A 15040-nucleotide genomic window follows, 5' to 3' on the forward strand; every position below is an offset into this window, starting at 1 on the left:
GTGCTTTCTATGTCTAAATTCAAAAAGCTGAAGTTAAATGTACAATTTAGCATCTGTGGGCATAAGTTTAACTGGGCTAAAATATCCAGGTGAAAATATTACAGCTTGAGTAAATATTAGAAAGGATTAAAAGATCATGAAGGATTTTTAGACACAAAGATGATCTAGACAGATGTTTAGTAACTAATAACAATACAAAATTATGAAAAGGACATCAGTCGTATTTTATTAATGTATTTCAGCAACCAATCCAGCAGCATAGCTAACCTCACTACAAAGCCCAAACTCCACCATCAGCAAAAAGGGATTTGCAGTATTTGGAATTACTTGAAATTCAATCCAGCCCAGCATAATTCTCACAGGCCCAACCAAAGAGACTACTCTAAAAAGATCGATACATTCCTCATCTCTTAAGTGTTCCCTCACAGCCTACAAAATGCCATAATTTTCACCAAAAGGGACTCCAGGGTCATTTCCTGGGAAAGAACCATCACTTTCCCAGGCCTGGCCCAAGCCACACAATGTTTTATAAATTAAACCCCACATGCTAATCTCCATCTAGAAACTGAGAGACAGCCAGGACAGGTGAGTGAGTTTAGGTGCTGAGTAATCAAGACAAGGTGCAGTACCTGATAAATGAGTTTTATGGGATCACACTGGTTTCAGCTTTCCACCACTGCAAGGTTGAACCCCAGACACAATGTACCACAAGAGCCCCAAGGAGGGGACGAGCAGGACATGTGCGTCAGAAAGAAAAGGTCACACTCAGCAGCCAAGCAAAAACTGAGGAAAAGTAGTCCAGTCACTTCTGTCACTTCCCCAGCAACTGCCAAGTATTTAACAGCACTCTTGAAACTGCAAATTTAGGCAGTGACAGATGAAATCTGCTACTTTAATCATATGTGCCACCTGCTTCCCCAGCACCGCATTATCGTACACCTGTCTGACACAGGCACTGCTCCTGCTCACCAAAACTGGGCTGTTGCAGTGGTAAGGCCCACAGTCTTTAATAAGGTCACTCAGAATAGGACATAGCTATGGGCATGTGTATATGGATATATAAATCCATCTTATTTCAGGTTCTGCATCTTGGCTGAAAATAGGTGTAATCTCACAGCCTTGTATAAAACTGTTTACAAGCCAGTCCTTAAATTGATTTTGCAGTATCACCTTCCCATTCCCAAACCAAAGTTCACTGGCATCTTCAGGAACCACATCCACACAGCTGGATTCCAGAAATGATTGTGCAAGTCACAAGTGGGTGAGAAAAGGCAGACCTCCTTGTACACTTCTCCTGGCAAAGCAGTGAGGATTTACGCTAGTGGCCAAAGTACAAAGAGACCCTTTCCATAACCCCTCTAATCTTCCCACTGGAACTCTCACTCTTCCGCTTTCTCCTTTGACCTTTAAAGCTGAGAATTCCCAAGATAGTATCAACAGTGGGGAGTCACAACACATCCAGATTCGAGAGGATCTGCAGCTTATCATCAGATATTGCTAACTCATGTGATTGCATGATGCAGAGCCAGGTAAGCCAAGGGCCACTTTAGAGCAGAGAGCCTGAATTGGGGCAGAACTAAAGCAGCTCAGCTGTCACGCTGTGCCGAAATGGCCGAGGGCTGCTCGCACTGCTCCTGCCTTATGTATAACAAGTCTGCCAGTTTAGGAGTGTGCTGCCTGGCAAGGAACTGCATTGTTGGCTGATGCATCTGATCTTGCCTCAGGAACTGTATTTCTCATCTCTTATTTCCATTAAAGAGTTTCTCCTGCAAAAAAAAGCGTCCTTCTTCACAGAAACTTCAAGTAAGAAAACCATTTATAAGCACCACTTGACCTCAGAAACAGTCTTTGGAACTCTGGTCTTTGATATTGGACATTTTTGTTCTAAAGCAGCATTTGAAACATAATTTGATTAAATAAATCTTTTAAAATATAAATCCTTGCCCAAGCCTTTGAAGAACTGTTAGAAATGTTCCTATCATTGCCAGAAAACACGTTCACTCTTTCTGTAATCTGAAGAAAGCAGAAATTTCATACCTTTCAAAAACCTGTAGTAGGTGTTATAGAGGGTCCTCATGGCCAGTTCTTGCAAAGGCAGGACATGATCAGTTTCTGTCCCTATAGATTTCACCTCTGCTGGCAGGAACACAGTTAACTGGCCTGATGAAAAAGAGAGCAGTTTCACCTCTGAAACTTGAATTGGAGAACCACAACTAGAAGGACACAAGACATTTAGAAAGTGGTTAGAAAAAAATAATAAAAGTGACTTTACAGGGAAACCCAGATGACCAACCCAAAGTAAGCCTGACACTGTTCTCCAGTGCAGCACCCCTCAGGGATTCCTTGCAAAGTGCAGTGCCTGGTGGGGTTGACCTTTAAAGGTCCCTTCCCAAACTATTCTATCATTCTATGTTTCTACAGATTCCCACCTTCTGTGATGTGCTAGACATGGGACATTTGGAGGAATTACTCATCAAATAACATCAAGAAATGAGAACACAACCCCAAGGGGGTGAACCACGAATGCTACGTGCCCATTACTTTGCCCACGTGACAATTTCTTTTAGCCTCTTGTTAGTAAATCCTTTACTGAGAGAGCAGTTTCCTACCAACAGTTTGCTTCCTGTGTCTTGGATCAACCAGCTGAAAACAATCATGGATTTTTCAACTGTAGTATGTGAAGCAAACTCCAGCCCCCAAAAAAATGTATTTTAAGTGCTACTGGGTGATTCTGTACTACACCTTTCCCCATCCACAGAGTTCCCTTGGAGGGCACGGGGTGGGCAGATGAAGGAAAAAGAAAAACAACTGCAATGCTGTAGTGGGAAGATATCCTAATAAGTCTATTAGCCTTGCCCTTCCCAAATCATATATGGAAAGGGAAGGTTATTTGGATCCAAAGAGAGAAACTTAGCTTGTAGTAAAAATAATAACTCTTTACGTGATCCCTGTTGCAAGCGATCATACCAGAGAGACACGCATAGGAAAATTCTACTAAGAGGTTGGGGAAGTCAACAGGGGAATTGGAATTGTTTATGACAACTGAAATTTGAAGCCAAGAGCAACTTGTTAGGGCCAGTCCTAACAAATGGAACAGAAACACAAATTTGTCAGCCTTCCCAGATATTAGACCTAAAACGGAGGTAACCACTCTCAACCTTATCAGATGTGAAAGAAGTCTCATAGTACTCCTCTGACAACAAAGAATCTCATCTCTTCTGATTAAAGGAGAAACAGCCCAGAGAAACAACCAAAAATGAGCAGCATCAAACAGCAAGCAAATCAATAAGTCACTTGCTAAATATTTAATACTTTCCCATTAGTGAAGTTAAAATATAAGTGGGAATTCAGAGATCCAGTCTTCCAACGATCCACTCCCAATGAGTTATCACAATAAATAAATCCATAATTTTGTATTTTCAAGCTGTATAGCCCCTCACCAACCTCAATAAGGAACAAACCCATGAATTTACTACAGCCTCTGCAGTTCAGAGCTGGGACATTTGGTCTACTTCATGTAAAGGGTGAGGCTATTAATGCCACACACAAAATCCATGGAGGTTAAAAATTGGAACAGAGGATGGTCTAAACAGCTGGGGAAAAATAGGAGCTACAGAAGAAGCCTGGTGGATAAATAAGTGAGGGGAAAAAAAAGCTGAGACCACCTATTGGCTGCCTTCAACAAGACTGACAAATCCCTAACTGGGGACTATGAAATCCAATCTGCAAAAAATAAGATCAAAATTTATTTTGAGTGCTGAGATCATCACCTCTCATATAAAAGACTTTTTTCAGTCAGTCTGACTGCAGGATGCCCAGACAGAGATTCAATACTTACACAAGGCAATTTATATTCTATTTTCAGAAATCAAGCTTTATGTCAGTAACAGCAGCTTGTCAGATTTTATTCTCCAGCGGAGGGCCAGACAGAGCACTAAAGCCTGGATCTTCAACTCTTGCCTGACCCATGACAACCTTAGCCTGGTTACTAATGCCTTCTTGGAAAGAACACAGAAATTCTTCACATGACCATTATTACACAATTTTAAAGTCTCTCAGCACATTATCAAATAAACCCTTTGGTTTCTTAACAATATATATGTGCTTTTCCACTGATTTTTTTTTTCCTTAAAAATAATCGGTAATGTTTCAAGAGAGTTTCACAACAAAGACAAGGATCTGTTTGGTGCAAACATACAAACATTTTTCTTACTAGAAACTATCTCTTTTTACTATCATTATTAAGGAAGTGAATCATTTATCATTCTACAGAGGCATTACAAGAATCAATTTCATTTCAACACTTTCAACTCCTTTAGTCTCTTCTATACTAGATTTTTAAGACTAGATTCTATAATTCTGTACTAGATTTATAATATCAGAAACAGTAGCAGGTGGTCTCACCAGCACTGTACATGTAAGAACAGCAGAAAGAACTGGTAGGATCGTCACAAAGGTCAGTGCAAAGATAAAATTATTTTCACTGAGTATAAAAAGAAAACTTAAAAAAAGAAGACGTGGTTGTTGTATGAAACCACCTGAAATAGGCAGGACAGTTGGGCCATCGCCTGCATTATTATTACTGGTTTTGGTTACAATCAATACAATTCTGTTAAATTTAAGGTCAATTTAATGTCTGTCTAACAATTTACAATCAGTTCTGAAAGAAAAACGGCTAGAATTTATCCTTCCTGAAAAACAAAATTAGTAAAAGCTTGCGAGTCACACAGTTCAGCAGAACTGTAATCCAACTGCAAGTATTTAAATATCACCAAGCAGCTGACATGGGAATATTAGAAAAACCTTAAAATGCCAAGACTCAGCATCTCCCATATTGCAGCAGAGTGCAGGCTGTAGAGAGGGAATTTATATTTAATGCGAGATCTGCTGAGAGTGAGCATACCAGAAGTTTATAATTAGATGGTAATGGGGACAATCCTCTTCTGATCAGTTTTACACCAGTAAGGCTCCATTCATCAGGGGTGCTGATCCTAATTTATGCCAGTGTCAGGGCAGAAAGAATTAAGCCAGTGTCCTACACAGACCACTTTTTTCTTGCATTCTAACCACAAACATGAGACAGCCCAGGATATTTTTAAAATCCACAAGTAAAAATAAACCTGTCAATCCATAACTCCTAAAAAAAGTCACTTTAGTTAGTAGGTACCAAGACCTATAAGAAGCTGATACTGAGATGTAAAATGAGTGAAGGAGCTGCATGTGACTTTTCAAGATATGACCAACAACTTACAGAAATGTGAGCACTTAGAAACAAAGAGATGCTGCAATATATTAAAAATTATTTTGTTTATTCTTTAGTTCTGGAAACTCTGTGAAGCCTACACTTTTGGCCAACTTTTAAAGTCAGCTCTAGGCCTTATTATTACAAATTCTTTCAGAATAACTTCACTGTTATGCCTTAATGCTAAAATAGTCAGAAGTCAGCAATTAACACAGAAGATTTATTACAAAAATAAAACGGGGCTGGGAGCTGCAGTAATCCCCTCCAAGTAACATCAGCTCTGAATCAATCACAGACACACAAAAAATAACTAGTTGTATCATAGAGAAGTTTTACAAGGACAGGTACACAAGACATCTGAATTAATTCATACCTACCCACTGCAACCAATGACTTTATTATACAGATAAGATGGGAGGCCTTTCAGGTGAATGTTGTTATCCACATAAACATACTGGAGCTCTCGAGAACGACCTAAATCTGGGGTGAGAAAACAAGAAAAGTCAAGGGGAGAAAGGATGACATAGTGACAATTACAAACAAAGCAATTCTCTTTAATTATAAATAAGCTAATCAGACTCAATGTAAGCAAACATAAATTAGTACTTCTCAGTTGTAAAATTTCAGCCAATGGTTTTATTATGGATGAGCTGGAAAGCTGTTTAGAAGCAAGCATTTCAAATTACTAAAACAAAACAAAGCCCCCTTTCAGAAGCCCTGAAAATCCCATTATAAATAATTAAATTTTAACATTGACAAACTCTGAAGTCAGTTTGAAGAAGCAAAGGGACAATTGATTTCAAATCCTCAGTGCATACTTCAAGTTCATAAGGTCAAACCTGCTTTCATTAACTGGCCTCATGTCAGTGAAATCACAGCTTCTCTATCTTTGGGAAAGTGGGCAAGACAGACACAAGAATGTGCTCTGTCCCCCTCCTTCTCTTGTCCAAGGAGGGATCCATGCTGGGATTCATTAGCCTTAACCAAATACAAGTGCAGTCATTCAGAAACGAGTCTGTGTGATGCCGTGAATTGCAGAGCCCAAGAAAACACAAAGCATTAAACTGCAGAATGTTAGACATCAAATTTGTGGCTGCTATAAATGATCAATACTTCTGGAGGTGTGCTGATTGCATTACTGCTCTTAAAATATTCATGGCTGGTAGTCAAAAGAAGCAAGTACAGCATGATTAAGTAATGCCTTCATGGACTAGAAATCTATTAAGATACCTCTAGATAGAAGCATATCAGCATGGATCTATTTTATTTTGCTTAGAAAATTAAAAGGGAAAATTTAGGTTTCTTGGAAGAATTCTCAGAAATGAGAATTCTGCTTATTAGCAAGGTCTAGTGAGTGGCAGAACTGACTGCTATTAAAAGAAGTAAAAAAACAAATGAGAGACATTTTAAAAGACACCAAACTGAACTAAACAGAAAAGTCTGAAAGAGTCTGGACTAGTAAGAAAGCTGATGTGTAGGATCAGCTGGGCAGCCCAACTCATCTGTCACTCCCATGCCCTTTGAGACTCTGGAGTAGGAAAAGGTTTCTATGTTTAGTGCAAAGCACAAACCAGGAGAACAAAGTCTGAAAGCCTCTGCCCGGGATGGGAGAGCTGTGACCCAGACAAACTGCACCATGAAAAACACAAATCATCTGTGTGCCTCCCAACTTGTTAAACTTTCATGAGGACCTTAGAGAGACTAAGATAAACAAGCATTTGGCTGCATCAGCCACAGCAAGACAATACTAATATTGACTAATTCTGACTTCCCATCTTTATCAGTTACCTTGGCTGGCAGAAATAAAAGGGTAACTGAAGAAATGGGCAGAGTTTCTGTCCCCTTTGTAATCATGACCAAGAACAGAATAAAAATTAAAACAATTTCCATGATATTTCTATTCAGAAATTCTGTTTAGAATACTGATCTCTTCTCATTCCCTACTAAAACAATAGGTAATACAAACCCTTCTTTATTACTGAATAGTTTTATTGTACACAAGAACCCTAAACACCACTTAGTGCAGATATTTTGAGTGATCCTTCCCCAAACGTGTGTCCATCTTAAAATATACTGGATGTCTTCAGCTGTCACCCACTTGAATGGCAGCTGTGAGCACCAGAAGCCTTAAAAGTTCGTGCTGAGAAGTGGCACAATATCAAATCTTTGATATAAAGAACAAGTGATGATACTAACAGAAAACGAAGAGTTTCTAAAATAAAAGCATTAAGAGAGAAAAAAGTGAGTTTGAGGTTTTTTTTCCCTTTAACACAGGCCCTTGCTTTGCAACAGTCTGTAGGGGTTTCAGGGACCATAATCTGGGCTTTGTTCAAAGCAGGCACTGGACATCAAGGGACACATTCAACCATCACATGCTGCTTTGACCCTGTCCCAGAGACATTCCAGCTCACAGAAGTATCTGCTGCATCCATCAAGTGTCCTGCCTCAGGATGGGAGCACAAATCCCTCTGCTGACTGATGGGCACTGCTGGAGATGCTGCTGAGCATCACCTCAACGAGATGATTTATTTGGGCTCACTACTGCAGGGCTGAAAATAGTTTAGTGAAGTTCTGGGATATTTTTAGATGAAACAAAACCCCATTGTTATCCTACAATGAATAAAAATACTGCAACATACAGGCAATGTAACACCATAAAATATTGTAAGGCTGGTGAGGAATCAGCCAATACAATTTACAGCAGGTAGCAGGTGGATGGGACATGTAATGTTCAGAGAATGTTCCCTTGTGTTGCAGAAGCCAGTTAGAATAAAACCAGCAGAAAACTATGGGTTGCTGGGGTAGCTTGAATGTGCTACTGTTTAACTTATTAATTTAAAGAATGGCAGAAAATTTTTAAAAGAGGCTCATCTTGCTGGTTTCTACACAGATGTATGCAAATGGGCTGAAAATCAAGCAAGTCAAAAAAAGCCCTAAAGCTGTTCTTTTCATATGCACTGAGAGGGGGGAGTGAGGCTGCATCTCATCTCTTCCCTCTGTCTTTATCTTATGCTATGTTTAGATTCTAAGTTCTGAGTTGACTGCATTTCCTAGGTAATTAAAGCAAATTTTTGGATGTTAGACAAAATATCTCAGTAGGAAAAATTCAATTCCCAAAGCCAAATAGCCTGTAACTATAAATGTTCCTTTGATAGAGTTTCTTTGCATTAAATAACCAAGCATCTTCTAGACTCCAAAAGATTTTTTTCCCAGTTTCAAACATTATCCATAAAGTTTAAATTTTAATAAATCATCACTTTGAAAGGCTCTTTGTATCCCATCCACATTAATTTTTATGTCTTATATCAGCCAACAAATATTGTTAAAAGTTCTCTAAAAACCATGCTTCTGAAGAACTCTGCAATAAGGAAGCTGCCCATCTCTGAAAAGGCTAAAGCTACAAAGAAGGTTTTCATGTGGCTTTTGCAAGCACTGTACTGTGTCTAAAACATTTCCACTTTCCTCCTTCCAGCCTCCCAGATCAAAGGCCTCTCTCCCAGAAATGACCAAATGCCATGAGTCCTGAACAAACCCCAATTCTATTTTTTTTTCTTTTTCTCCCTCTTTTTTTTTTTTTCCTTTTTTTTTTAACCTCAGGGCCCTGGCATATGCATTCCACATGGCTGAAGATGGAACAAAAGCTCTTGTGTGGCTGCACTGATGCTCTTTTAACCATACTGTGAGGGCATGGACACAAAAGCAGCATATACTGAGGTAGAATAAGACCTTTGTTTACTGTGCACTGATAATTACTAGACCCATTTTCTAAAGAAAAAGTGCACATAAGCCCTCAAATAAAGCGATATAATACTCAATATTTGCTGTCATAACATCCCCTGCACTGCCAGTACACTTGAGAATGTATGGCCTATTTTAATTATATTTGTACTTTATTACACAAATGATTTTTATTATTGCAGTGTCATCAGATTCACATTTCTGCTTGCAGTGGAATTTGTTTTCAGGCACTGGAGCACTCGCTAATGCTAAAAAATTAGAGTTAATTTTCTGTCAAAAGATAATATATGTTGTAAGTAGATTGATATACAATGATCAGCAGATTTCTAAGGCCATTTACTAAGGGAGCATGAAGTTACCATGACAATAATACAACTGTTCAGGATGCAGCTTCCAGTTCAACTTATATATAGAATTTTTGGAATTGTTCTTAAAAATTAGTTTATTTGGAAGACTCAAAGGCTGAGATCCATGGTGTCTCATTTCTTTCAGTATAAACTGAAATACTCATAGCTGAAAAATTATTTTTATAAAACACTGGCATATCCAAGATTTAGGTGTATTCTGCAAAACAAATTACTAATGCACTATTGTTTACCCATCTGCTTGTTTATGGTCCTGTTCTGAAAGTCAGGGAGTGGGATCAGGTATTTTTGCTGTATTTTAAAACTGAATAACAGTGTTACACTGTTTTTCCAAAGACACGTGCCTGCAAACTTAAAAGAATGTACAGGGCAAAGAACCCCCTGATCCCTGTCCAGCAGGGCTGTGCTGCTGCTGGAATAAACCTTGCACCCATTAATCCAGGAACAGGAAAATGCAGATTTCCACTACACTTAACAAGAGCTGGCAGATACAGGGGACAAACTTGTACAAGGCAGGCTGGATTCCTGGTTGACAGAGTAGATGTCACCCACCACGTGAAATAAATGAAGTAAATAATGCTCTAAAAAGCATTAAGCAATTTGTTTCAAACTTATTTCTTTTAACATGGACACATCTAATGAAAAAAACCTCAACCATTCTGTCAGATGAATAAATTCTCTGCTTTTCAACACAGCTCCCTAACGGCAAAAAATATTTGCTTGACTATCACTTGAAAGTATTTCTGCAGTATTTTTCACCATTATTTAGCATCCTTATCAGTCATTAACCGGTAAAGTGAAGTTGGATGTAAGAATACAAACAAAAGCCCCACCAGCCAACGTGTGCAGCAAGCAGAAGTAATGCTACAATTATGCCTAAACTTCAGCAATACTCCAAGACAAATATTTGCCCAAGCAAGGAGATAGATTTAATCTTTTTGCTTTTCAATGCACTCCCTCTTCTACTTTAGTTCATCACATCTTGACCACTCTGAAGCTTTCTGATTCTTCAGAGGAAGGATTAAACATTTACATTTATACGGTGCTGCTTTTCCTCTGAACTCTAGGATTTATGATTCAGTTTCATATCCACAGATAGCAAATTATCTCCAAATGTTCACCAGTGAGTCACTATTAAGAACTACTGAACAAGGTCAATTGACAGTCTTTGATGTTTCCCGTTATTTTAAAAGTTCCTTTTGAATGTTTTGAATTTGAGTCTAAAAATAAAGAAAAAAGAAGGTGTGTCATTATATTAGAGATTTATTTCCTCCTTTTGAACTTAAAACTTTGGCAGATCTATGGCTCATCCAGGTCACGGCTCGCTCACAGGTAAGCTACTAGTGCAAAAGTAGCAAAAACTTTTATCCTTAAAAATTTCACATCTCATCTTACTGAATTTCTGCAAAATTAAAATTGTTTAACTTCCTCTCTCATGGGAGTTAAAAATATTTGCCAAAATAAGGGAAGGCAATTTGCTTGTTTTAGTACTGTGGAATCTGGATGATGCATCCTGGAACTCCTTTTCTCATTTATATAATGACATATGCTGGGACATACCTGCAACACTTTGTCTGGAGACATTATTTGCACTTACGTTCCAGTAATAAAAACTAAGGTGATAAAAAATTCAGAAAGATCAGTAAGTTCTTTAAAAACTGAACTGCTAGTACTAAAAAGATGAAGTTAAAACTATACAATGTAATTAATTTAGAAATTATGATCTCATTTTTAGCCATCTCAATTTCCAGCTCCTTTCCAATGTGATTATCGTAACTTAATCTGCACCTAATTAACACCAAACTCAGTATTCTAGAAAAAGTATTAATGGTTATTCAGATGGCAGGGCAGCTCTGCATGTGTGTATCTCAGCTGAGATTACCCCGTGGCAGGGCTGAAAAGTGACAAGTTCAGGGAGGAGGATTTGCTTTTCCCAAAGGGAACACACAGTGACTGCCCCCACCAAACCCCCACACACTGACTGCACCTCCCACTCCTGACCTGCTTCCACTCTTCCACACTTTCAAAGGGTTGAGCAAAAGGCACATCAATTCCTCCCTGGCCTCTACTGTGGAAATTTTGGTGGATGCCTGTACACAGCACAAACTAAACCTACTCTGGATTATGTGGTACTGACACTCCTAATGCTGAAAAGTAATTTATATGGAGTTACTGGGACTCCACAAGTTTTAAACCCTAGTTGAGGAATCTTAGTTAAATCATCAGATCCAGCAAACAGAAACAGATCATTACCCAAAGTGGTGGAACTCAGATTACACAGTACTATATTTAAGCACATCATTTAAACTTTTTCCCCTCGGTTAGCTAAAAATAAAGCAAATTTGATAGCTTTAAAAAAAAACCACGAAACCTTAACCTGCATTTTTTTAATTAACATATTTTCCAACAATATGATCTCTGTGACAGCTCCATAAACAGAGTCTGCGGGGACCACCAAAGAAACTCACTTGTTGCTTTGTTTTTAATTTCTGGGGGTGGGCAGCTTGTTTTGCTGTCTCCCACCCCCCAGGTGGGGACTCACCGAGGGGCAGGAATGCCAGGCGGTTGCCGGCCATGGAGAGCTCGTTGAGGCTGGGCAGCTGGCACAGGTGGCGGGGCACAGACCACAGGTGGTTCCTGTCTGCAGTCAGGTACTGCAGAGAAAGGCACATGTGCAGCCTCTCGGGTAACGTCATCAGGCGGTTGGTGGAGATGTCCAGAGTCTGCAGCTCCCGCAGGTCTCCAACCTCTGCACAACAGGCAAGGGGAATTATGACTACTTTCACAAAAATCACCACAAAAAAAAACCCTCTCACATAAATTAAAGTTCATCAGCAAAGCTGCTTTTCTGTAGATACTGTTCTATCAATCCACGTTGAGAACCGACACTGATTGATGCCTTGTGAAGGCTGACCTAGAACAGAGACTAGATGGAGTTAAAGAGTAAAGGAGGGATTTATTAGGAGGCCTCAATGGATCCACCATGGGCAGCACCAGAGCCCAGCCAGGGCTACACCCAAGATGAACCCAAATGGTCCCAGAATGCACGAGCGCTCCCGGGGGCTCTCACTTTGATCAGTTTTCATTGTCCCATTCCAGCTTTAGGTTATGAAGTCCCTTTCTTGTTTGTCTCTCTTCAGTCCATGTTGTTTATGCTCTTAGGCCTGAGATTTGGAACATTTGTCCTTGGTCCCCAGCTAGAGAAGGAATTGTTTTGTTGCCCTACTCTGTGAAGAGAGCTCACCATCCCCTAATATGAAGCTCAGAAGTACACACTAAAGCAGCACAGAATCTGAAAAATATAAAAGCTAAACCTGAGCCATCATGATAATCTCTATCGTCTTCATGCATCAAAAAGATCTGGAATATGAAGTATCAGTTAGTAACCTTTATCAGTAAGTTCAAGTATGAGATCTTTCATAGAGCATTCCTGAATTGGAAGAATTACTACTGTCAAAACATTAAGCATTTTCCTAGTCTTAAATCAGAACAAAGAAGAAGAAGAAAAAAAAGAAACCAAAAACCAAAATGCAAACAAAATCACATTACAAAGCTTGCTGATATTGAGAGTGTTTTGCACAACCCCAAACTCAGGAAAATTCAATTTTTTTTTTTTTTTAATATTAAGGATGCAATGAGAGATTACTTAAGATTCTCTTGCAGTAAGAATTACAAACACATGCATAGCACTTCTTGCTTAGTGACAGTCTTTCACCCAGCATGCTTGGGAAAAACAGCTCTCTCTTCATGATACAGTTCAGAAGGGCTATTTTAAATTAGAAAAGACATTTCTTAATAACCTGTGACATTGTTATGTTATATTGTAGGAAGATATTTCACTAAGTTCTAATCTACCATTGCAATAATTACACCGTCTAGAAGATTTATTTTTTTTCATTTCAAGAATTTAAAAGCTGATTTTGTGTTTCAAATAGTATAATTTTTTTAGGTAGGTAACGAATTAAATTCTCAAAAATGTGTAAGACACGATCACACAAGCAGCCTCACTTGTGCAACAGTGTTTTCCCTCGTGTCTGGCCTGTGAAACAGGATGCAGGACTGACTGACAAATACATTCAAAATATGTTAAGCAGCTCTGCAAGTTACCTCATTGTTTATTTAGTTATTCTTTTACAGTTACTCTAAAAACTGGTTAATTCTATATATTATTTCCCTCAAACAGGAGGAAACCATAACATTTCCCCCAAACCTACGGAACAGTTTTGCTTTGTTTTAAAAATACTTCACAGCAATGGAACCAACTCATGAAGTGCTCTGTGCCCCTAAAACTTGCTGCAGTTCTCAGCATCTTGCAGACCCAAATGTACTTTGCTCTCAGCTGAATGAAAGCAGCTCTTGCATCTGAGAGCTGCTAAAACAAGATTCACTAGAATCTTCTACACTGAAAACACCAGACAATCTACACAATCCACAATCTGTACAATTTACAGCTCTATCACCCAGATTTTTTACAAAGATATAAATAGGGTAACACTGTTTAAGTTAAAGTTAAACAGAACCTGTTGTGCCCTTAAGCTCTCTGCAGCAGGAGCTAGAAAATTCACTGTTCCCTGAGCTCTGAGGTTGCACCTTGTATACTACACACAGAGAAGGAAACAAAACACTGGGTTAACCCAAGCTGTCTTCTACACAATGAGAAAAAGAAGTTCACCTTGGGAGAAACTGCTATAAATGTTACTTTCAAGACTGGAAACATGAAAAGCAAAGAAAGGGAAGTTGTAATTCAGTATTAGAGATTTTCACACAAGTAATCATTAAACAAAATGCATGTGCACATTTAGAGGGAGTTTCTGCCCACTGCAAACAATCCCAGCATCAACTACAATAAAGACTCAACGACACAGTTTATGCATCCTTTTAGAAACATTACTGACAGAAGCAGCTGCTATACACAGATGATCACATTCTTCAAACCTCTTAGCTTTGATGTCAACAGGAATAAGCTTTACTTGAAAAGGTTTTTTTTTACTACAGGATTGAAAATAAATGACAAAAGCAAAATAATCACTACTAAATAGCACAAGACTACTGTGCAAAAAGAACTGCAGCAGATCTCATTTCGAAAGAGTTTTATATTCATCACAAAGCCATATGCTTGAAAACAGTGACAGGAAAAGAGCCACCTACATTCAGCCAAACCACTGACCACATGCAGTCAATAATAGGCCCAGCTATTTTCATGCACTAACCTTTTTCTCTGCCACTAAAAACAGTTCTCTAGTTCAGTTTAGGTCCAAAATCCCATAAATGTTACGGTTGGCAAAGCTGGCAGAGTTTCAAAGGGATTGCTAGAATGATATGTTTCAAATCTAAGAGGAAATAAAAGTATTCTCACTTTATCCTTCATCCAAAAAACACATACCCAAAACTTCATCCTCTCTACCTTAATCTCCCAATGCATACCAGATGTAAACATCCACTTTCAACATCTAGTGCCACATGTTGCACAAACACCCACTGACCCACAATGAAGTTTAAGACTAAGCCAAACAACAAAGTGCCATCATATTAAGGATATAACCCTTATATTAAAGATATAATCCCCAGACTCCCCACCATAGTGCTCAAAGCTCAGTTTGAAGAACATGCTCAGACACTTACTAATGACACTAAATTGGTTTTCATCTCATTAAAGTGAAGGGAAACAATTAAGAGGAATAACACAAATATAAAC

At 38.7% G+C, this 15040-nt stretch overlaps 1 protein-coding gene across 8 annotated transcripts in view; it reads right to left on the bottom strand.

The window, feature by feature from the left end:
* The window catches only part of LRRC28 (leucine rich repeat containing 28), a 48304-nt gene that overhangs the window by 4516 nt on the left and 28748 nt on the right, over positions 1-15040 (bottom strand). For 7 of the 8 annotated variants that reach the window (XM_068203630.1, XM_068203631.1, XM_068203636.1 and 4 more), the window contains 3 exons: positions 11888-12094; positions 5620-5722; positions 2038-2213 (listed from right to left, as the gene is read on the bottom strand). In XM_068203630.1, the coding sequence (XP_068059731.1) occupies positions 2038-2213; positions 5620-5722; positions 11888-12094 (486 nt within the window). Of the gene's footprint in view, positions 1-246; positions 1767-2037; positions 2214-5619; positions 5723-11887; positions 12095-15040 lie in introns of those variants that run through there. The other variant, XM_068203632.1, reaches the window with a different exon arrangement.

Source organism: Anomalospiza imberbis, chromosome 13 (assembly GCF_031753505.1).
Source record: "Anomalospiza imberbis isolate Cuckoo-Finch-1a 21T00152 chromosome 13, ASM3175350v1, whole genome shotgun sequence".
In the NCBI taxonomy this organism is placed as follows: domain Eukaryota; kingdom Metazoa; phylum Chordata; class Aves; order Passeriformes; family Viduidae; genus Anomalospiza; species Anomalospiza imberbis.